The sequence below is a fragment of the Mastigoproctus giganteus genome, chromosome 10, assembly GCF_048544385.1.
Source record: "Mastigoproctus giganteus isolate SK-2022 chromosome 10, ASM4854438v1, whole genome shotgun sequence".
Lineage (NCBI taxonomy): Eukaryota > Metazoa > Arthropoda > Arachnida > Uropygi > Thelyphonidae > Mastigoproctus > Mastigoproctus giganteus.
In genome coordinates, this window is record NC_143584.1 from 144,956,226 (window position 1) to 144,981,519 (window position 25,294).

The 25,294-nt window shown below is 37.4% G+C and overlaps 1 protein-coding gene across 1 annotated transcript in view; it reads left to right on the forward strand.

Annotated features, from left to right (window-relative positions):
- The window catches only part of LOC150079336 (uncharacterized), a 283,854-nt gene that overhangs the window by 16,828 nt on the left and 241,732 nt on the right, over window positions 1-25,294 (forward strand). Inside the window, exons 4-5 of the mRNA XM_090383035.1 lie at window positions 12,835-12,921; window positions 18,255-18,461. Of these exons, the coding sequence (XP_090239161.1) occupies window positions 12,835-12,921; window positions 18,255-18,461 (294 nt within the window). The remainder of the gene's footprint in view (window positions 1-12,834; window positions 12,922-18,254; window positions 18,462-25,294) is intronic.

Here is a 25,294-nt window from a genome sequence, read left to right on the forward strand (position 1 = left end):
AGTGACTCACACGGAAATAGCCGATGGCGATTTACGGGTGAGTCATGATTTAATCCTTTGCGGAACTTTTGGAATGTTTTCCAAAGTCGACCTGGTGACTAATCATAGCTCACCTGGGAATTCTTTTCTTTGTGATCGATGTAAGGAGTGCAGCAATTTTAAATTACAGTTTGGTGCACTGATGGAACAATTTGAGTCCCTGAAAAAATGGGTGCTTGCCCTCGAGAATAATGCATCTGGAACCTCGTCAGGGACTCAAGGCTCCAGCAATCTACCAAGTGATGCACACCTGATTCGGGCCTGAAAACAGAAAAACCAAGTGCAAACTACTCTGGTTAAAAAGGACATTGTTTTATTAGGAGACTCTATTGTCAGGGAAACGGAGAATATTTTTTGTAATAAGGATAGGTGCAGTAGAACCAGGGTATGTCAGCCGGGAGCAACTATTAATAATATCACCAACAGATGTCAGATTTTAAGGGGAGTAAAGAGAATATTATTATTCATGTGTGAACTAATGACATTAAACATACACGATCTGACGATTTGTTGGAAAAATACAGGACCATGCCGAGGAAATGCTGCAAGCTAGGCCATAATGTCTATGTGTCTGCAGTTCTGCCTAGACATGATAGGAGGGATTATATGTTAAAAGCCTTGCGGATTAACTCAAGACTTGAAGGACTCTGCAAGGCTTTTGGGGGGAAATTTCTATCAGCATGGCCCACACTTGTAGGTAGAAGGAATTTGTTTTGCAGAGACGGGATACGCTTAACCAAAGGTGGTGCAAAAGTCTTTGCCAGTATTATTGAGGATACCTTAAAGGTTCAGGGAAACTGTTAGTTAGGGGGGATGTGGGTAATACTGACATGCATTTATCTGATAATATTGGTCAAAGTAACTCTTGCACATACTTCAAGAGTTCTTATTTGTTTCCCCAACTGGACATATTATCTAGATGGTCTGGGGGCAGAAAGGTTTCAAGTGAGCGGGTAGCTAATGCCAGGGAAGAGAGCCTAAAAAACTTCAAGGGTTGTGTTAGGGTTGTTAAATATATAAGAACAGTAAGTTTTAATTGTTTATATAGTAATGTTAGAAGTGTTGTCAATAAAATGAGCGAATTCGAACTGTTGGTTAAAACAAGTAACGCGGACATAATAGGGCTTACGGAGACGTGGTGCCACCCGGAAATTGGGAATGATGAGTTTCAGCACGGCTTGTATAATGTATTTAGGAAGGATAGGGTAGATAGAAGGGGTGGTGGGGTAATGCTTCTTATTAGAAGCAGCCTTAGTGCGATGATAGCTTTCCTGGATTCAGACGTTTCACATGCTAGTATAGAATCTGTATAGTGTGAGATAGTTGGAAACAAAGGTATAATGCGAGTAGGAGTAATCTACAGACCAGGTGATTGTGAAGATTATGACGAAAGCCTCTACATGCAAATGGAATGGGCAAGTAAGCATCAATGTCTTCTTATGGGTGATTTCAATTTGCCTATAATTGATTGGAGTAAATGTGAAGGAAACTCGACATGGGGAACAAAATTTTTAAATCAACTAGATGACTGTTATTTGTATCAACATGTCAAGGAAAGTACTAGAGAAAAGAATATCCCAGACCTCATCGTCACCCATGAATCAGATGACATAACAGAGCTGACAGTAGGGGAACCAGTAGCAGGAAGTGATCACGGAGTTCTACGGTGGATGATGATGAGAGAGGTAGCAGTAGTAAAAGGCAAAGGAATGGGTTATAATTTCAGAAAAGGAAATTACGATGCCTTAAGGTACTACATGGCCTCTATTAACTGGGTAGATATCGCACAGAGAATGAATGCATTTGAACTGTGGTATGCTTTTAAGACATTAATCACAGACGCCTTGAAAGCGTATTTACCATTAAAAAAATACTCCACGAGGAGTGTTCCAAGTTGGATGAATAGTGAAGTTGCCACATTACTTGAGCAGAAAAAGGTGGCATGGAAAGGTTACAGAGCAATAAAACGTACTGAAGCCTATACCAGCTACAAGATAATCTGTAGTAGAGCCACAGAAAAGGTTTGACAGGCAAAGGCAGTTTATAAGAAATCATTAGGAAACAGAGCAAAGGGGGGAGGATAAAAATTCATCACATATATAAATGCCAAGAAGAGCAGGACAAACCAGATTGGACCTTTACGTAAGGGAAAGGGGATAGTATTAAATACACCAGCTGCCATTGCAGATGAACTCAACAGTTATTTTGCATCGATATTTACAAATGAAAAACATTTTGTGGCAATGGGAAATTGTGGAAGTGGAGTTGAAAAATATGTAATTAATGATATTGAAATTTCGCAAGATTATTTAAGGAAAAAACTTTCGAGTCTACAGGCCAGTAAGGCTCCTGGAGTTGATGAAATATACCCAGTGATGGCCGAGTGGGCAGGAGCGGAAGTGTAGTAGCACACGCTCTTTGAGTAGACCGGGGTTCAAGCCCCTGACTGCTGAATACGGTCGATCTGCCAACCCGCACTGGGCCAGCGTGGCAGATTATGGTCCATTTCCCTCAGCATGAATTGTTGAGGAGGCTTCCACCCTGCAGTGGGTTGATAATGGCTGCACTTTACTTTTTTTTACCCAGTGATGAGCTGTGAATATTTTAACAATGGGCTCGCACTTTTGCCTGACTTTTTGATGTGAAACATCCTTTTGGAGGGGGGGGGGCGGGGTACCAACCGAGTAAATCTGATTGGTCACTGAAGTGACGTCACTTCTGTGATCAGATTTACTCGGTTGGTACCCCCCCCCCCTCCAAAAGGATGCTTCACATAAAACCATCTACTGCTCGTGCTCTGCAGACCTGCAAATTTTTTATTCTTCTTTTTTACAACTACGGAAATATAATGGATACATTTTTTTCATGATAAAATTTTAATATTGTGAATAAAAAATAAAAAAAATATTTCCCATATTACAAATAACAAATTATCACAAAACATTGTAGAATATAAAAACAAATATTACATAAAAAACAAACTGTTCTAGAAAAGGTACACAAAAATCACAGATTACAAAAAAAAAAGTATTGCACAAATATTCAAGAAAATTTTCTTTTAAAAATTGCCATATGAAATTTACTTCTTTATTAATATTGACATAATGATCCGGATAAAATTGAAGCAATGGTTTTCCATTTAGATGTATGGTCATCATAATCTGCAATGTGTTTAATTTTCAACATTATTCATTCATTCACACAATATTATTCGTTACGCTGAAATCTCGCTCAGTTTAAGCACTGCTAATTGCAATGGTTTCAAAGATATTTCTGGCTTTCTTAATTGTAAAGGGAATTTCATTCGATTTTATAGATAAACTGTCTTGGACAAAATCTCTAAAATCATTAATTTTTATTTCATATTTTATCGGAAAACAAATTTCTTATTCGGTTTTCACAGTATTGTCACTGATACGAAAGTTCTTCCACGATTTCCGGTAGAATATGTTTAAAATTTCTTTCAATGGTATGATTATTTTCTTTATTTAATTTAAAATCACCTGTTGCATTAATAACTTATCCTGGATAAACAATGCATTTAATAACTTGTCACGAAGTAATTTTACTGTTTTTACTTTCGATTTTGATTCCTTCAAATTCTTTCCACTTGAACATGCTCTCAATTTTAATTAGACCGGGGTTTGAGCCCATTGCCACCAAATATGGAGGATGCGGGAAGGTCAGGGAATGACCACCGCATATCCCAGAGCAATATGGCCTTAGTTGCTAATGCTCCTAAAAACCAAATAACAAATAAACTCTCAATTTTAGCTTCATATTTTCCTTCAGAATTTTTCAAATTAGCAATAGCATTGATAGTTCGAATAATTAATTTATCTGCTTTTGCCATAGTGAATCTGTAAAGCTTCTGAAATGTAAGAGAGCTCCTGCTGGATGTCGATCATTAGTGCTAAATGGTTAAGAAATTCCAGATTTAAAAGTCAGTTTAACAATCTCAAATAAAAATAAATTTTCTGTTTATACTCCAGGGTGACCACATGGTCAGAGGAGTTCACAAGGTAGAGAGAATACAAGAAACTGCACCATATTCAGCAGTCACGGTGCTTGAACCCGGGTTACTCAAGGCACATATATTTATGCAGTCGCGTGCCTGGCCACTGATTCAAAATGTTTTCACAATGCAGGATAATTCCCTTAACTCGCAATTACCATTCGCAAGCTACAAGCTGCTCTTCGTAGCCCGAACACACGACCGATCTTTGTAGTTTCCACATCAAGTTCTTTAGCAATAACCCTTAATTCACACTAGTTTTTTGGAAATTGGTAATAGTTTTTTTTTTTTTTTTAATTATTGCCTGTATGCCATTATATTTTAGAACATTTTCTGCGCAGTGAAAGGCTCGACAAAGTTTCAAAATCTGTCAACATTTCATCTTCGTAAAGTTTATATAATATCTTAATTTCCTCAATCCCCCCCCATATGTTGCTACTGTCACTAGTTCTTTGAATACTGCAAAATATTGGAATCACTCAGATGTTCAGCTACTGTGACCATGTAAACATAGACAGGAGAAATTTACTGGAAGGCATGGATCACTCACTTCCCCGAAAAACATACGCTCGTTTGTCGGAGTAAAGGGGAACCACAACACAGGTTGACCAGAGGCTATTATCCATGTCAGGAATCTTCTTAATCCTCTGACTGGCTATGGAAAGCATATTGACTAGCGCGACTTCTCCGAATGTGGCTGCATAAGTTTTACGGCCACCACTAAGGTTGTGGAACGGTAATCCCTTTCACCCTTAATTCGCTACTTCTAATTACATCCCTAAAGGCCAGAGGTGAGAACAATGCATTCAAAGTTGTCTCTCCTAATCTGTTTGTTACATGGAAATAATTTTCGTTCTATGGAAACTACTATATTTTAAATGTAATTACCAATGGGAATTTTAAAAAATTCGGAATAAAGAAGTTGGTGAAACAGAGGTCCGACAGTAATTAAATCAAAAACGAAGCAATTTTAAAATACATAACCGATCGATTGCGCCATTAAAATGCTGGGAATGGGGACTCGTTCGCCCCACTGTAGTTTCGGCTCTGGATACTCAATAATTGCGCATTTAGGATTTCATTTGTAAAATAAATGATCGTCTCAACAATGGGCTCACAACTTGTCAAAAAAAATAACAATGGGCTCTCGCAAGCCCACTATAGCTCACTACTGAATATACCCTATAATCTTAAGGGAGGCGGCAAGTGAGTGCATTGAACCATTGAGGCTAACTATGCGAGCCTCATTAGACTCTGGGGAGATTCCCTTGGATTGGAAAAGTGCCAATGTATCTCACATAAGGGTGGCTCTAAGAGTGAAGTGGGAAATTATCAACCTGTCAGTCTGACTTCAGTTGTAGGAAAAATCATGGAGGCAATGATCAAGGGTGGAATTCAGGATCATTTGGATCGAATTGAAATTCTCAAGGATACTCAGCATGGTTTTGTAAAGGGAAAATCATGTCTAACAAATCTGTTTCGCTATTTTGAAAGGGTCACTCACGAGCTGGATTTAGGGAATAATTTCGACATTGTTTATTTAGATTTCAGCAAAGCTTTTGACTCAGTCCCACATGAGTGGTTACTTTATAAGCTGGAACAGGTTGGAATCACTGGAAAAATCCTTAGATGGATAGAAGGATGGCTTCAGGGCAGGAGGCAGAGGGTTGTGATAAATGGCTATTCCTCAGATTGGGTTGATGTAAGAAGTGGGATTCCCCAAGGATCAGTATTAGGACCACTGTTGTTTTTAATTTTCATAAACGACATCGATGAAGGGATAGAGGGCGTGATGTCTAAATTTGCAGATGATGTTAAAATTGGTAGAGTAGTTAATGATCACTGTCAAACTGAGGTTCTTCAGAGAGACCTAGTTGTTCTTCAGGAATGGTCAGAGAAATGGCAGCTATGCTTTAATCCAACAAAGTGTAAGGTATTACACCTGGGAAATGGTAATCCCAAAATAACTTATTCACTTGGTGGAGTTCAACTAAACCCAGTATTGGAGGAAAGGGACTTGGGTGTTACGATACGGTCAGACATGAAATTCTCTGAGCATTGTAAACAGGTTGCAAGGAAGGTCCATGGTGGCCTATCGATGATCTATCGAACTTTTGCAAGTAGAGATAGAGACTTGAGATAATCCCATTATATCCCATTATATTTCATTATAACCCCTTATATCCCATTATATCTCATTATAACACCATTATATCTCTTGAAATACTGTGTTCAAGTATGGAGACCACGTCTAAAGAAAGTCATCGAGCTTCTTGAAAGGGTGCAAAGATGGGTAACTTGCCTTTTGAGATTGGCAAAGGGACGTCCTTATGAAGAAAGACTTCGAATATGTGGGTTGCAGAGTTTGGAAACTAGACACCTTAGAGGAGATTTGATTGAGGTGTTTAAGGCTCTGAGAGGCATCAGTAAAATGAATGAGGATGAAATTTTCAAGATTATAAATGATGCTAGAACTAGGTTGTCATTGTTTTTGGTTTTTAGGAGCATTAGCAACTAAGGCCATATTGTTCTGGGAATATGCGGTGCTCATTCCCTGACCTTTCCGCATCTTCCATATTTGGTGGTGACGGGCTCGAACTGTGGTCTAATCAAGAAGCGTGTGCTACGCACTGCTGCTCCTTCCCACCTGGCTAAAGAGGTGCCTGCTAGAACTAGGGGACATAAATTCAAATTAAGGAGGGAAATGTTTAGATTGGACTGCAGAAAGTTTAATTTCAGCCAGCGAGTTATAAATTACTGGAATAAGTTGCCTACATGGGTGGTAGAGGCCGACAGTTTGAGGAAATTCAAAGGTCGTTTGGATAGTACCTTCGGGTCAGGGAAGCGCATAGGATGATAGGTTTAATTTCCTTTTCATTTATTAATTATTATTATTTATTTATTTTATTTTATTTTTTTATCTTTGTTTTATTCGTTTTTTTTTTTTTTTTGGCTGGTGCAGCATAAGCCATAGGCTTTCTTGCACCATGCGGCCATTACTAATACTATATGATGGAGACGCAAAATCCTAGTAAGACGTTCCGATACGCTCAGATAATAGGACATGCAGGCGGTACAGATAAATTGACTGATGTGAGGTGGGTTAGTTTTCGTAACAAATTTGTGAGCCTAAAGCTCACATCTATCTAGAACATGAGGTGGATAGCTGCAATTTGAAAGCTCCGCCCTAATTTTAGAAATCTCCAATTGCCTGTCACCAGTCTAACTAGAGTGCATCCAAGCACAGGAGAATAAAGTATGAGCAGTGCTATGTAAATGAACCTGGGCATGCACAGGGCCATAATTGGTAAATTAGCCTGCACATATTGCCTTCCTGAAAATGGAAGTTACTAAACGCGAATCTACGCGTTGGACTAACACATCAAAAAAAGGAAGGGTATTATCAACCTCTATTTCAATCGTAAACTGAATGACAGGTGAAAGGGAATCGAGATATTGCAGCAGTCTAGATTCTGATCCCTGGGGTACAATTGCAAGAATATCATCAACATAATGACACCAGAGAGTGATAGGAAGAGGTAAGAGAGTCAGAACAGGAAAATCTGACTCTCAAGTTCCTCCATGGTGATATTGGCCACAAAAGGACTAATAGGGGCACCCATAGCTGTGATCTGTATTTGGCAGAACAGAGAATCATTTTACATGATCACACCCGCCTGTTAAACACAGATTGACAACAGTACAAATATCATCTGTAGAGAGTGAGGTTCTATCTCCCAGTGTGTGGTATCCCTGCTCAAAAGACGTCTTGCGCAGGCGATAGCCTGTTGTACAGGAACAGAGAAACCACATCAAAGGAGACCATAACCTCTCTTTCAGAAATAATAAAATCTTTAATAATACGCAGAAAATGCGTACTACTGAAAAAAGTGTAAACATTCCCAACAAGGGGTGCTAATAACTTGGCAACATGTTTAGAAAGTTCATACTCAGGTTTGGTTTTTTGGTTTTTTTTTTTTTTTTTTTTTAGGAGCATTAGCAACTAAGGCCATATTGCTCCGGTGCGGTGGTCATTCCCTGACCTTTCCACGTGCTCTGTATTTGGTGGTGACGGGCTCGAACCCCGGTCTAATCAAGAAGCTTATGCTACGCACTGGTGCTCCTTCCCACCTGGCTACGGAGGCGCCTCATACTCAGGTGTATTATATAAAGAAACAATGGGCCGTAAAGGAACATCAGGTTTATGGATCCTTAGAAGTCCATAAAACTACGGTAGTCGATAACTTGTCGCACGAAGCTTCCAGTGGACGTTCTTGATAATCTTATTAGCTAAAATCCAAGAATGCTTAAGTTTATTAACTTTAGATTCCAACACTTTCACAGGAGAGTCTTGCACAGTTTCATAAACCTCCCGATCCTGTAATAGAGCATGGGCTTTACGAATATACTCCGACTAGTCCAGGACAACAGTGTTCACCCTGTATCTGCAGGCAAAACTACAATAGTGCCATCTTTGTACAAAGAAGAAAGAGCTTCCCGTTGAAATCGTCTGAGGTTATTAGTAACAGGCCGGATATTCTGCAAAATCGAAGCTGTTTTAAAGCGAATTACGTTAACAGTCTCTTCAGGTAGCTTGTCGAGAGATGCTTCCACACCCATAGCCAAATGTGTAATGGGAGGTTTACAAAGAAGGACCGCAAACTTCATGCTGAGGGTGATGCTACAAGCTTTATGTAGGCGAGTCTGGTAGAAGATTGAAAGATTGGGATTCTGAGCATGAGGTGGCTCTGCGAACTGCTAATTCTGAATGCTCCGCAATCGCTGAACATTATTGGGTTGAGCACAACCTTGATCCCCAATGGCATATCGAAATTATCGACTATTCATGTGATTACTGCCAGCGCTCATGGCTTGAAGTACTACACATAGCCACCAATAATAGTGCTATGAATCAGACGAGGGGAGTACACTTACACCCCATTATAGAATATATTGTATTGAAGTGCAATGAGCACTGGCTAAGACTGATTAATAACTGCTTTACAATTGTTGCGAGCTTTGGTGTAGGCAGAAAATGAAACTGAAGAATTAGAAACAAGCCAATTATGATATGCAACATTCTTCTCTTGAACAGCCTTAGCACATTTATTGGAAAACCAAGGTTTAGATAAAGGACAAGATTTTAAAGTGGAGTGTGGGATAAAGGATTCCATTCCTGCAAGAATAATTTCACTGACACGATCTGAGCAAGCGTTGACATCAGAAGTTTTGAAACAGTAATCCGACCAAGGAAAAGAAGAAAAGAAGTCTCGCAGGTCATTCCATTTTGCATTCTTGTAATGCCAAACAACACGAGGTTGGGAATAGCCATGAGATAAAGGTTCCAGTGGAGAAGAGACAATCACCAAATTGTGATCTGTAGTGCTTAAAGGACCCCTCACTTCAACCGTTTACTTAGAAGGGTTGTTTGTGAGAAAAAGATGAAGCATATTGGCTGTATGATTAGGATTGTCTGGTATTCTTGTAGGTAAATGAACAATCTGTGCAAGGTCATTAGTAATTGCAAAAGCCTCGGCATCTCGACCAGCTGGTCAGTGTGACTAGAAAACGGAAGCCAGCTGGAGTTGTGAACATTAAAATCACCAAGGAAAATTACCTCACTGTTAGGAAAGTTGGACTGGAGAAAGTCAAGTTGCAAAGAGAGGAAGTCAAAGAGCTCCAAGTGATTAGTGGAGTTGGGAGAACGGTAGATACAACAGATGAATTGACACAATGAGGTAGAGAGATTTTAAACCAGAGAAGATCAAAGAGAGGAGATTCCAAATTGCCAAGTCTCTGACAGGGAATATCAGAACGGACATATGCACAAGTAACACCTTTCAGGCGAAAGGAATCATACAGCGAATAATTTGGGCATCTGAGATGAGCAGTAGTTGAATCAACCGATAACTGAGATTCTGTCAGAAAAAGTACATGGGGTTTGGCAGACTGTAAGTGGAAATGGACATCGTTGAGATTAGAATTGAGACCACCTTTATTTGTGAAATGAATTAGGAAGTGCTTGGGAGGTTTAGATCTTTTCGCAGATAAGCTTGCTCTATTAGTTTGACAATTCATGGTGTATTCAATAGTAAGAAAAAGTGGGGGGACATGCTGTATGAAGTAATGCAATTTTTGGATATGGCGTACATGTGGTAAGAATATACCCAGATCCTTGACATAACGTGGCCTTGACAATGCTCCCCGCATACACACTACTTGGACTCCCTCCAGTCACTATCTGGCAGAGTAGAGGTAGCAAGATTATACACTAGCTGATCCGGAAGCTTCCTAGAGAGTTACTAATAGGTTTGGTCCGGTGTACTAACTAGCGGCCGGCCTGCGAACACCGTTTTAGAGCTGTATCCTCAAAATGTAAGGAATATTGGATCTCGCCACGACATTCATCATAATCTCAAAAGTCATCAATCATACTGCATGATGGAAGAGATAGGGAAGGGTTGACCGGAACTTAGCTCTAGAGACTAAACATGGGTTCCACCACTTCAAGCCTCCAATAAGCAAAGTGGTGGTATTTCAACGGTTGGTGAGAGTCATCTACCACCTAGTACTGCCTGGTAACATGGAGGGCGGCGTTCCTCCATGTGGTGTGGGCGCCACACCTCGACCCCTGCTTATGTTGGTTCACACCTTTGTGGTCACCCACCATGTTGGTGGGTGACCACAAAGGTGTGAACCAACATAAGCAGGGGTCGAGGTGCATGGAGGTTATACCCAGGATTAGTAACAGTCCCACCATCATGAAGGTGCAAGCAGAGGATTTGGCTGTCACAGACCGTCCGGACTTTGCCAAAATTGGGTCCACTTGACTTGAGTGTCACCCGAATATCACTGCTACGTTTAAAGAATGTACAGAACAAGGAATAATAGAATACCATGGAATTTGTTTCGAGGTTCTTCTGTTGCAATCCATTATATTTTCCACACATATTTAGGGGCATTGTCATATCCCTGGCTCTTCAAATTATTTTTGTCTAGATTCAGTTTTTGTAAGTAGTTTACAAAAAATCTGTATGATCTTTCTCCAGTCATATCATCTACCAGACAAAATCTCAAAAAAATTTCACATATAGAAATATTTGCATTTTGGAAATCCACAAGTCTAAAAATAATTGTTATCTGTTCTATATGGATTGAATCAGGGGTTGTATCTAAAATAATCGAGTAATATTTATCATTTCTTACCTTAATCAAAATGCTTTCAACATAAAATAATTATTTGATGTCATTGCTTTTATTCCGCATAAATGTTCTGACATAATATTATCAAATTTTGCTATGGTTTCTGCCAAATGATAAAAATTCCCATTATTATGCTCATAAAGTTTCTTGAATGATGCTCTGAATGCTAACATGCCTTACCAAAAACTAAATCATGTATATTATGTGTTCAACAACAGAATGCCAATATTTTTTCTCATTTTCATATAGTCTCTGTCCTGTAGCATTGTTAGTTATAATTTTTCAAATCAGATTTCAGTTTTTAATTCCTAATGATATTGTTGATGTGCATTTTGCTTTCTTCATATTTAATAAAAATGTGTGATAAATGCTGCCAATCTTTGCACCCATTCTCATTCTTCAGTTGATTTTTTCCATCCCCAAAGAGTTTGCAATTAGGCATAATACAGAATCCTTTGAGGTAGAATAAAGTAACCAGGATCTAGTGATTTTATTGCCATTTGGAAGAATTCATGTGTAATAAGTTTCCGAAAACTTCATAATTGTACTGTCTTTTGGAAAGTTAAAATTTCTTACTTGAGGACAAGTAATTTTCAACAAGAGTGTTCCATTGTTTAATATTCAAATTACATGGCCAATTGCCTGAATTGGCAGAAAATACATTCAGTTTAATGGATTCTTCACTTTTTTTCTCTTCCAATTTTTCTTGAAATTCGTCAGTTATGGTTGACATGGAGGTAGAAGGTAAATTCACATCCTGCTCCATCAGTGACATATCTGTGCTACATTCTGCTGAAACTAGTAGCTCTGAAGTCTTTTTCCTTTTTTTCTGGCATTCTATCTATTTTCTCCAAAAATTTATTCAACAAATTAAATAATTTTATTTAATTTCTCATTTAACCTTCCATTTAACTCATTCGAGGCCTTATACACCTCAAGCAGAACACCTTGCAGGTGCCTAGTCTCCAGTTGCTGCAATTTGCAGAACTTAAGCCTCTCTTGGTAAGAGGATCCCTTCGTTTCCCTCACCAATCTTGTTGCCCTTCTCTGTACATGCTCAAGCAAATCTACATCCTTCCTAAAATGAGGTCTCCAGACCTGTACGCAGTACTCAAGGCATGGCACAATCTGAACAACTGTATGCAGTGGGATTTTCTATTTTACTGTTTTAAGTTCTAACTTTATATACTTAATGATGGCTCATGTCAAACAACTTTATTTTCATTGTTTTATTAGCAATCTCATTCATGAAACAGATGGCAGCCTCTTGGTGATGCTTAGTTTGAAAGCAAAGTGTAAACCAAAGTCTGTTCTGATTTGAACATTAAGCCCATTCATTTATTAAGCACTTTAAACTGTGCAAGCTGAAAACACACAAAAAAAGGTTCTGTACTTTTCATACCTGTTACATTTGCATGTTGCACTTGGATACCCCCTTAAATTGTAGATTTATATAGCTTTGAAAGTTTTTATTCTTTAATAAGTCTATTTATCAGTTACTTTATCTGCAAATATATGTTAGTAATATCATAACAGATCTTAGTGCCAATTTATTTTATCAAACATTCTATTTTTAGGTAATAAATTACCACCTGACAAAAGATATGACTGTGTATAAAACTGATAAAGGGTATCTTGTTACACATGTAATGTGTGATAATGAGGTAACAGTATATTTTTTTTTTTTTAAATATATTTTAGACATTGCATAAATATTGAATAAATGTCATATCAAGAATAGTCTGTGTATATATATATATAATTTGTAGCTTCTGCCTATTGGTCAGTCAGAGATTACTCTCCTCAATCATTGAGGTGGTATTTTCATTGTTAGTTTATGATTTGTTGATTATCTGAAAGTGAATTGGTTATCATAATGCAAGTAAGAGGTTGCATTATGATAACCCATATTATGTCTTGCATCCATTATTTGTGTACCCAAGCATTGTATTAATGGCAACTGCAATGCCAGTTGGTACAATAAAATGTAGAGCCAGGCACACAAATTAAAATTCTAATGGCAAGGAGTGGACTGTGCTTTTGAATTTCCATGTGTTATCATCAATCTTTGAGAAAATGAATTATTATTATTATTATTAGCCATATGATGCAAGGAAGCCTGAGGCTCATGCTGCAGTGGCCAAAAAAACCCGAGTTAACCTTAGAGAGAGAGAGAGAGAGAGAGAGAGAGAGAGAGAGAGGGGGGGGGGAGTGAAGAGAGAGAGAGAGAAGTAGAAAGGAATCACCAAGAAAGAGAAGAATGATGATATCCAGCTCAGGACTCTGGGTTTGCCAAGCCCATACTCACCAGATGTGAGCCCCTGGGGATCAAAGATGAAGCATGGAACTTTAAAAAGTGTAGTCTGCTTCTAGCCATTGGCATTTTGTGTGCTCAGCTCTATTTTTTTTTATTTTATTTCAAAACATTTTATTTCTGTCTGTGTGCTCTATTCACTCTAACTTTAATTTTCACATTAAAAAAAATCTGTCATCAAGTAAAGCACTCATTGGCAAAAGTACTACTTCTGCATTGTTTAGCAACTGACCAATGAGAGGTGTACATGATGTGTATTTGTTTAGGATGTGATTAAATTTAGTGACCAGAATATAACTGGCAGTCATAATAGAAATGCATTTCCAAATGGGTGATGTAGTAATTTATCATTTTTGTCCTCTTTATTTTAATTATTTTATTTTAATTTTTCTCATATGCATAATTTAAAATATGCAGACATAGAGGAGAGTTAATTTTATAAAACTTTGCTATTAATTTCATACATATATTGTATACTTATGAGATAATTGCTTTTTCTTATGAAGTCAAAGTTTTCTTATGATACAAAGGTTGGCAGGGTTGTTACTGACAGTAAAGACAGTATGCTACTCCAACTGGATTATTATAAGTTGGGCAAATAGGCTGAAAAGTGGCAACTGAAGTTTAACATTGACAAATGCAAAGTACTGCATATGGTCAGCAATAACCGAAGAGAAACGTACAAACTGTGTGGTACTACACTCAGGGAAGTGGAAAGTGAAAAAGACCTGGGGGTAATTGTGCAGTCAAATATAAAGTTCTCTGAGCAGTGCAGAGGGGCTGCTAGGCAAGTAATATATATACTCAATGATATATATTGCTATATATCATTAACAAGTCATGGAGTCTTGACAACGATATATAGGAATTTTGCTAGCAGGGACAGGGAAGTGATTATCCTGTTATACAAAGCAATGGTCAGGCCACACCTAGATTACTGTGTATAGGTCTGGAGGCCTCATTTTAGGAAGGATGTAGAGTTGCTAGAACGAGTACAAAGAAGGGCAACAAGATTGGTGAGGGGAACAAAGGGGTGCTCTTACCAAGAAAGGCTTCAGTTCTGCAGATTGCAGTGCCTGGAGAGTAGGCACCTGAGAGGTAATCTGATTGAGGTGTATAAGGCCTTGAATGGGTTGAGCAAGTTGGATGCTGATGGGATTCTTCCTCTTGCTCAGACTAAGAACCTGAGGGAGCACAGATCCAAATTGAGCAAAGACAGTTGTAGAATAGATGTGCGGAAATTTGTCTTCAGCCACCGGGTTGATTGGTGGAACAGACTTCCATGTTTTGTTGTGGAAGTTGATAGTTGATAATTGATTGGTGGAACAGACTTCCATGTTTTGTTGTGGAAGTTGTTAGTCTAAATAAATTTAAGTCTAAGCTGGATAGGCATTTGGAATGAATGGAGGAGTGCAATGGGTGTTTTTTTTTTTTTTTTTTGGCTGATGCTGCATAAGCTTTCTTTCTTGCATCGTATACCTCTGCTAATGCTAATGTAAGTCATTTTGTTTACTTAATTCCTACTAACTGATGCAAAAATGCATTTTTACAAAATTTGATTATTATTACAGTAATAAATTGGTAGCATAACATTTTCAAGTTTGTCTCAAAGAATGGCTTGAAAAGTTGATGTTTATTCCTGGCAGTACTTAATTGATGGGTTCTTTTGGCTCATTAGCATATATGTGTTATGTGCTGGTTTTTTTCACCTTATCTGTTCATCTATCTGCTCCACCCATTTGCATGTAATTAGTCAGCTTCTAGTGGGCTAATTTTAATAAAATTTTATATTTGGTTCTTTTAGAAAGATTTGTCAAGTCATCCCATATTTCATTAAAATCAAAACTGATGTTTGATTTTAATGAAATAACTCAAATGTAATAACTCAACTTTTTCAGTGGCTGGATTTTCATGAAGTTTTTATTTGGTCCTTTTAAAGCAAACTGTTGAACCTTCCCAGATTTCATTAAAATCAGACTAATAGAAATCTGTAAATTATTTTTTCCTCTTCTCTCTCTTTTTTTTTTATCTATACATGTAACATAGGCTATATATCATATGGTATAGCTGAAGCACTGGATATTATGCTTTTTGCCATGTGCTAATTTAACTATAATTTCATTTATAAACATAAATGAAATATTCTTGGTTCACATATGAAAATCAATCTTTTTGCTAGTTATTCATTTGTTGTAAATCAAGGCTTATTATTATTTTATAATGTGCCTGAAATGAAATGCACTGCATACATTAACCAACTTGTTTTTTCACTATTTATGCTTACCATTCTCCAATAATTTCCTTTTTCTTGAAATTAAAATCTTAGTCTTGATTACTGAAATCTCATTTATCATGATAGGATGTTATGTTCACTAGTTCTAACACTTCCTGTACTGTCATATGTGATATTACTCAGATTGTTACTGATGACCAGATCAAGGACATTCATGGAGTAAATGGAGTGCAGAATATTCTCAAAGGAATATTCTTGGGGAACATTCCTTTGAGATTTTCCCTAAAATATTATTCTCTCTAGAATTTTCTAAACTAATGTTAACACTCTTTTGGTAATTTATGTAACAGAGTTTTGGATCTAATTAAACTTTCTGGAAAATTAGCATTAGCATTAGTAGAGGCGTATGATGCAAGAAAGCAAGCTTATGCAGCATCAGCCAAAAAAAAAAAAAACAAAAAAACAAAAACCACTCCCATTTCACCCCTCCGTTGATTCCAAATATCTGTCCAGCTCAGCCTTAAATTTATTTAGGCTATCAACTTCCACAACAAAGGATGGAAGTCTGTTCCAGCAACCAACTACCCACTGGCTAAAGGCAAACTTCTGCACATTTCTCCTATATCTCATTTCCTCATTTCGAATTTATGCCGTCTCAGGTTATTATTCTGAGCAAAAGTAAGAATCCCATCAGCATTGAGCATGCTCAAACCATTCAAGGCTTTATACACCTCAATCAGATCACCTTGCAGGTGCCTAGTCTCCAAACTCTGTAATCTGCAAAACTTAATCCTTTCTTCGAAAGAGCAACCCTTTGTTCCATTCACTAATCTTGTTACCCTTCTCTGTACTTGTTCCAATAGCTCTACATCCTTCTTGATATGAGGCCTCCAGACCTGTATACAGTACTCAAGGTGTGGCTTGACCATTGCCTTATACAAGGGGATAATCATCTCCTTATCCCTGCTAGAAAAATTCCTGTATATCATTGAAAAGACACCGTGAGCTACTCTTGCAGACCATCTGTACTGCTCAGAAACTTCATATCTGCCTACACATTTACCCCCAGTTCCTTTTCGTTCTCTACCACTGTCAGTGTAGTACCACAGAGTTGATACGTTACTCTGGGGTTACTGCTTTCCATATGTAGTACTTTACATTTTTCAATGTTAATCTTCATTTGCCATCTCTCAGCCCATCTGCTCAACCTTTCTAGATCCTGTTGCAGCAGCGTACTGTCATTAGTGTTCTTAACAACCCTGCCAACCTTCATATCATCTGCAAACGTGGACATTAAGCTTGATATACCATCATCAATATCATTTATAAATACAGAAAACAACAATGGACCCAACAGTGAATCCTAAGGGACTCCACTAATAGCATTAGTCCATGATGAGCAGTGTCCGTTGATTACCACCCTCTGTCTTCTCCCACTCAGTCATCCCTTTATCCATAGCAATTTGCCTCCAAAAGCCACACTGCTTCAATTTGTTCAGCAGTCTTCCATGTGCAACAGTATCAAAAGCCTTTCTAATATCCAAATATATGATATCAAAGTTATTCCCTGCATCCAGTTCCTTTGTGACCACATCATAGTATCCAATCAAATTGGTCAGGCAAGACTTTCCCGTAACAAAACCATGCTGTGTCCAAGCTATAACTGAAGTCTTGTCTGGATGATCCTGCAGTGCTTCTTTAACCAGTGCCTCCATTAATTTTCCTGGAACAGAAGTTAAACTAGCAGGTCTATGATTATTTTTGTCCCCTTTGATCCTCCTTTGTGAATTGGGGTCACATTTGAACATCTTCAGTCCATGGGTACCTCCCCTGAGTCCAAAGGAGCTCTCATAATTATGGCTAAGGGTTTGCTTTCTTCATTTGCTGTCTTCTTTAATATAACTGGATAGATCCCATCCATCCTAGGTGCCTTTTTTATGTTTATCTTCAACAATTTCTCCTCCACTTTCCTCTCAGTTATTACAAAATCATCTAGCTCACTGCCAGAGTTTACTTCACCTCTGGAATTCCCCTCCCTGAATAACTCCTGATGTGTGAATGTAGATGCAAAATACTCATTGTAGAACTTTGTAGAACTTTTTATTGTAGAAAATTGTAGAATTTTTATTGTAGAAAATTGTAGAACTTTTTATTGTAGAAAATTGTAGAACTTTTTATTGTAGAAAATTGTAGAACTTTTTATTGTAGAAAATTGTAGAACTTTTTATTATGAAATGAAAAATTCTAGAATTTGCCAAAAGGTTTTAGAATATAATGGAACATTTTTGGAAACTCTCATAATGCTAATAATATTTAATAATTAATTGTTTGCTATGTTATCTCAATATGGGGATATAAGAATGTAATTTCATTGTATTCAGTATCTATTTGTACAATGCCCTAGGGTACATGTATGTGTCTTAATTGTGCTGTATTATTTTGGCTATTAGAAAAAGTGTAGTCATGGTAGTCATGGAACTTTTATTATCTTTCAGAAACGGAATGTAAATTGTAATCTTCTTACAAAGTTGAGTACATTATTCATAACTGAAGCAGCTGGCATCATTATACAAAAGCTGATGGTTAAAAGAGGAATAGAAGAGAAGTTGCAGTTAACTAGTCTTAATATGGATGGGAAGCACACTTGGGTAATATTTGTAAGTTTTGTTTTATGCTCTCTGTGTCTCTATATCTAAGGGTCAAATAAGTATTTTGATGAAGTTTAATGCTACTCATTTGTATATTTGATGAATTTTTAATTCCTAACAAATTTTCAGTGGAAAGATGCTTTCTTTCTGTAAACAAGCAAACTAATGATAAAATCCATGCATAAATGATGATTTACAACTAAGTATTACTCCTTAATATAGTGCAGTTAGTGGAATTATATCCACTCATTACTATCTTAGTAATATTCATATAATTATGTATTTGATAGTATAAAACAGAGCTACAATGCTCAGTACATTCTACGTTGTATTTCAATATTTGTAGAAGAATAAGAGAAATTTATTTGGCTTGGGTAAAGAAAGCCTGCACAAGAACGACGAGAAACGTCGGATAACTTACGTGGAAAATTAGTTTCCCGATACGGCACTCTAGCACTGCTCGGTCTGGAGCAAAAATTGAGAAGGATATATTGATTGATAGGTAGGCGTGGCAAACAATGAAATGATTGGTGGTGGGCACGACAGACGACAGGCTACTGTGTAGTCATTGGTTGGCATTATGTTGTGTATTTACCAGTAGGTGCTGATTGATGTTATGATACATGTATATCCACGTGAGTGTCTTTAAAAATAAAAGTACAGTAATAAAAAATTAATATTTTATTAATAAACAGTTTATGGGCTAGTCCACTCATGATTCTAAAGTAAAAAGGTTTGGCTACCCCCTCCATTTCGGAAGAGGTTCAAGCTCCCATGGGATTCAAGTGGAGGTAACTTGACCTTTTTTCACCGTTAGGGTATATTATTGAACAAGAAAAAAAAAATAACAGTCATAAAAAAATTTATTTTTTTATTTTTTTTTTAAATAAATTTTAAATAAATAAAAATTAATTTTTTTTTAAATTTATTTTTTTATGAATGTATTTCTAAATATGACTGATTCTAAAGAAAAAAGGTTGGTTACCCCGTCCACTTCGGGAGGGGTTCAGGCTCCCGTGGGATTCAAGTTGAGGTAACCTGACCTTTTTTCACCATTACAGTAAATGTAAGGGCATGTGCGATTAGGACAAGTTACCATTAGTGCTGCTACAGTGATACTAAACCGATGTTATCATGTGTTGTGTTTGCGCACCAATCAGCATGTCGTTTGCCACACGTACCTGTCAATCAGTATATTGTTCTCGACTTTTCTCCAGGCCGATAACAGCTACCGTCTGTTTACCGAGTGAGCAGCGCTAGAGTGTCATATCGGCAAACTAATTTTCCCACGTAAGTTATCTGACATTTCTCGTCGTTCTCGTGCAGGCTTTCTTTACCTTCGCCATTTATTTTTCTTTATTTTTATTATTATTTTTTTTTTACAAATTTCTTCTTTCATTTCGGTGAAAGAATAAACTTTACAACGTAGAGTGCGGAACACTACTAGCACATGCTAGGTAATCCATCAGCAAAGAGCCTAGGTCATTCTCTGATGAACTCCCCAGCAGCTCAAAGTTCCCTGCAGTACCCTCAAAGAGATTATTTTCAAATCTGAAGTAGTAAGTCCCACACTCAGGAGTAGGTTAGCAGAAGTTCCAAATCATACCCCTCCGTATGAGACCGTAATTGAACTACCCTGCGGAAACTGTCCAACCTTATCTTTCATTTGCTGCTTTAAATCACTTTTGGAGTCAAAATATCTACTTTCTATCCTATGCACTTCTTCGATCTCTATCCCTGTTCCAACTATTTGTGCACCTAAGAGAGAGACAGAGTTGGCCGTCACACATAGGGGGTCAGGCTTTCGTACTCCTTCATGTGTAAGAAACCCAAGGTTCCTTCTGAACCTCCCACCCCTTTTGAGATAATCTAGTGTCCACAAGGCTAATCACAGTATCGTACCTTTTAACACGTATACCACAAGTACGATGGCACCTTTGAGCTATGTGGGCAAGCAACTCGACCGCATTGCATCTGGCCCGACATTGCCTATCCAGATTATGTTCCCTTGATGTCCTTGAGATTTATTTACCTAGTATGAACCAGGTCAATAAATGCATGACCAGATGGCAACTTGGTTCCATCACCCACCCACTGATGCTGTGACTTCACCTGTGCAGAATTCTTAAAGCAATTTCTATCAAAAGAGGAGTGTAAAAGTCGGCTCCATCTCCTCTTCATCGATGCCTTATTCTCTATCATCTCATAGTAGCATTCAGTTCATTCTTAACAGTATATTGAACTGCCAAATGCTTTATCAGTTCTACAGGAGACTGATGCAAATTCTCTAAGTGATCTTTCTTCAGTAGTGGAATCATCCATCAAAAAGATGGAATCCCAAGTCCACCATCAACTATATTTGTATGGAAGTACGCTGTCACTACATCCTTAGATAATCTCAACCACGATATTACAGCCGTTCTTACCTGGATATCTATCTTGTTTAATCTAGCTGCTGTTATTTTTCCAAAAGTTGACTGATGGTAGAACCTTAGTAGTAAATAAGTTCTCAGAATAAACAACCATTGCTGCAGTTTCAAGGGCACTTTTCGCAGTAGCCCCAAAAGATCTTACAAGGAGAGATCAGGGAGATCCTTTCCTGAAGCATAAAATTTAATGCCCAAGTACTTCCGGTTCAGTGAAAGATCACTAGCAGGTAACACTGACTCACCCACCATGAAGTTGTGCCCCCGACTTTAATTTTCTTTTCTTTCTCTGAGGGTATCCAGGATAGAGTCCAGCTCTTATTCAAATTAATTATCAATCCTCTAGCTTTGAAGAAGTTACTTGTATGATCTAGAATGCACTGTAGTCCCAATTGTATTGATGCTGCTAAGAAGAGGTCATCAGCAAACGCTATAACATTAATTTTAAAACTTCCTATGCCCAATCCAACATAGGAGGGCAGTTTTAAAAGTAACATATCCAACACTAAGTTAAAAGTTATTGAGGACAACGGATCCCCCTGTCATATCCTATTTGTCGGCTGTATCCTTTTTGTATTGCCTTTTATTACCTCAACTCTGATGAGCACATTTGTTGCATCCTGAACCCATAATTTAGGAAGGATACTGGTACATGCTTCCTTCTCAGTGCTTCCAAGATACTGTTATGACTAATGCTATCAAACACCTTCTGTAAGTCTATAGATGCAAAATGCAAGGGTTGTATTTGTAGATGTCTGGAGGGAAAAAAATCCGGGGAAACGAGCAGCCACCGGAATAGCCAATAATATAGCAACTAGGATAGATCGCACTTATGCAACGAGTCAGTTGAAGGATAAGATAACAATGATACGGCATGTGAAATTTGCGGGAGGTCGACAAGTTTCAGATCACATGGCAGTAATGTGGAATGGAGATTTATTTATGAACGTTAGTCTGGGAAAAGGCTATTGGAAGCTCAACCCAGAGAGAGAGAGGACTGGGACTTTACAACAGTTATTAAAAAGATAGTAGAGCAAGGTGGAAATGAGTGGGAACTGTGGGCGAAAATTAAAGAAAGTGCTAAATCATTTTATTACTCAAAAATTAAGGAAAGAAACGAACAATGCAGAAATAGAGTGAAAGATCTCTTACAAGAAAAAAGAATTTACCAACAGTGTGGGGATGAAAGGGCAACAGCAGAAGTACAAGCGGTTATTGACGGTATAATATTGGAAGAAGAGAGAGAAAGAAAAGGCGAGAAAAATACTGCTGAAATTTAGGGAGACTGATAGTCCTTCAGCTGCGTTTTACCAAAGAAGACTAAGGCTAAATAATTTAGCCAAAATGGTTCAGGAAATTAAAGATAATGACAACACACATTCGACAACGCTCACTATTATGAATCATTTTGTAAATTACCATGAAAAAGAGCTTGCTTTGCAGAAAAAATAAAGACGACTCCATTTGGACGATTGGACAATTCACACCCGAGCAAAAAGCATTACAGGACAGGGAAATAATTATGGGGGATCTAACTGTGGCTCTAAAATCATGTAAATTACGACACGTGCCGAGACCGGATGGTTTGGGGGTTTGAACTTTATAAGAAATTTTGGAACTTGTTAGCGCCTATTCTTCTTGCCATCTTTAACAAATTTTTTCAGGAAGAGGTTGTACTCAAAGGCCTTTTAAATGCCTATACTACTTTCATTCCGAAGCATGGGCGGGATTTAAAGAAAATTGATAACTGGAGACCTATAACATTGGCTGATTGTGACTACAAAATATTTGCAAAGATTTTGACAGCTAAATTAAAGCGCGACGTAACCCAGGTAGTTAGAAGCACACAGTGCTACGGTATACCGGGGAGGTGGATAGAATATAACCTTTGGCTATTAAAAGATATATTAGAATATCGGAAACGAAAGAGTTACAATTTAGCATTAGTAGCAATCGACCTAGAAAAGGCTTTTGATAGAATTGACCACGACTACTTTTCTCTATTTAGTAGCGGTACTGATAAAATATTTTATGGGATTTAATACAGCCTTAATTAAAGGCAGCAATTATCTAGGGCCAAAAGCAGAGACAATTCCTATATATTACAAAAAAATTCAGGATATGTGCACGTAGTTAAGGGAGAAAGATATAGATCCTTTTAAGGGTGGTTTAAAACGATTCTACTAGAGACTGTTTAACTCAGAAAATTCTGAAAAGACAAATTTAGGAAACCATAATGCACAGTTGTTTTTTAAAAATCTAAAAATTGGCAGAAACTACCCATCGCATATTGACTTTTCATGGAGGGTTGGTTACGGAAACATACCAGTGAATGATATCACATATAGATTTAGTCAGACAGGCAACAGATTATGCCAATTTTTGTACCAAAATTGAAACAGTGTACCATTTATTTTTTTACTGTCGATTCGCGCAGGAAGTTTGGAAGAGAATTTGTAGATTTTTGAGGATAAGACAGTTCACACTGAAGGGGTAATTTACTTGCAATTCGATCATCCCTTGGGCAAGAAAAAAATGTTCACGATATTTTTAATCACAGAGGCAAAATATCGTGTGTGGAAGCTTCAAAAATGGTAAAGGTTTGGGACCTTTAGGGAATCTCTTTGGGACTTGAAACAAACAATGTTTGCTTCCATGCAAAGGTTTTTACAGTTGGAAAAATGGCGTTTAGGGTCTGATAAGTTTCTGAAAAGGCGGGGAGAGCCACCTCTTCTGTGCAGTTTGGTTGGAGATGAGGTTCATCTAAAGTACTGGATTTAGTTATTTGAAAAAAAAAAAGCACCTGGTTTTTTTTTTTTTTTTTTCCGTTATTACAAAATTCAGTTTTCTTGATAAAAATCTAAATCTCTTAGGCACTTATCAAAACAGTTCCATGATATAGGTTTGAATTTTATAACTCATTTGTTTGGTTTAATAGATCTCGTCCAATGGGTTATTTTTCACATTAAATTCCCAAATAGCTTTGAAATGGTCGTCTGGGTGGTGGTATCCTCTGAAAATAAATAACAGTAGTCTTCTCTACTAGAGAAGTGTTATTTATTTGAAGTAGTGCAATACCGCTATCTCGTTGTGAAGGCAACCACAATAGAGATACAGTTAAAATGATGCCTTCTATACTACTTATGTAGTTTAAATTTATGGGTTAACTATGGTGTACTTGCACCAATATTATATAGTCATATAATGTCAACAGCAAATGTATAAATGCAAATGTATTTACAACAACAAATGCAAAAACAACTTTTCACCCTGAAGTTGAGAGGGCTTTTTGACTATATGCCTCGATTACAGGAATGGAAATTACAGATTATGTCAAAAAGTCAAAGGTCTGATCAAAAAGTTTGATGAAGTCGCAAAAAATTTATTTTATTCAGTGATTAATGTTTGCATTGTTAATATTCTTTGGTATAATCTCCTTCTACAACCATACACTTGTTCCATTATGCCTACTAAACATTTTGGGAAGTCTTCTTTTGCGAATGCTTTTAGGCATCTGTCATGTTTGATTGGATTACTTGAATTACTGTTTTAATTTAAGGTCATTGTGTGTTTATTGGAACTTCTGTTTGAATTCTCTAATAATTGAGTGATTATGCCAATTGCTGTGTATGTAAAAATGTTTTGACTTAATTTCCATCATTAAACTGAAATAGAGTACTTTCTACTGGGACATTAAAAATATTTAGTAGTAGTATTAATAAAAAATATATATAAATAAAAAAAAACCCCACAACTATCCATAGAACTTACATCTAGGAACAAGGGGGGGGGGGGAAAAGGCGCCTCCGTAGCCAGGTGGGAAGGAGCAGTAGTTTGTAGCACACGCTTCTTGATTAGACCAAGGTTCGAGCCCATCACCACCAAATACAGAGGATGCGGAAAGGTCAGGGAATGACCACCGCATATTCCCGGAGCAATATGGCCTTAGTTGCTAATGCTCCTAAAAACCAAATAACAAACAAACAACAAACAAGGGGGTAAGGGCTCAACTGTTTGAGTTTCATTGCATTGGCATTGGATACAGGGGGACCTGAATTGCAATCCGGGCATCCCATGGGAAAAGTCCAGTGAGGCAGGTCCAGTGGGGCATTTTCCTCAAGACCCATGCTGGATCTCTACCTTGATTGCATCCCTCCTTTATTAAAGCCTTTTTGTAAGGTGTCCAAGTTTGTCACCTTCTTTTTGTGAATAAGCAAACCAGTATATGCAGTTTTAAAATATATGTTGCTTTAAACATTTTATGCTGATGTTTCATGTATTACTTGTTACAACATTTATGGAAAACAACGCAACTCATATAGATTAATCTTTCATCTAGATCTTAAAGTATTCACACATGGTACCATTCTATCCAAACAAATGTATTAAAGTTATATTGTCACATTTAAAATAAAC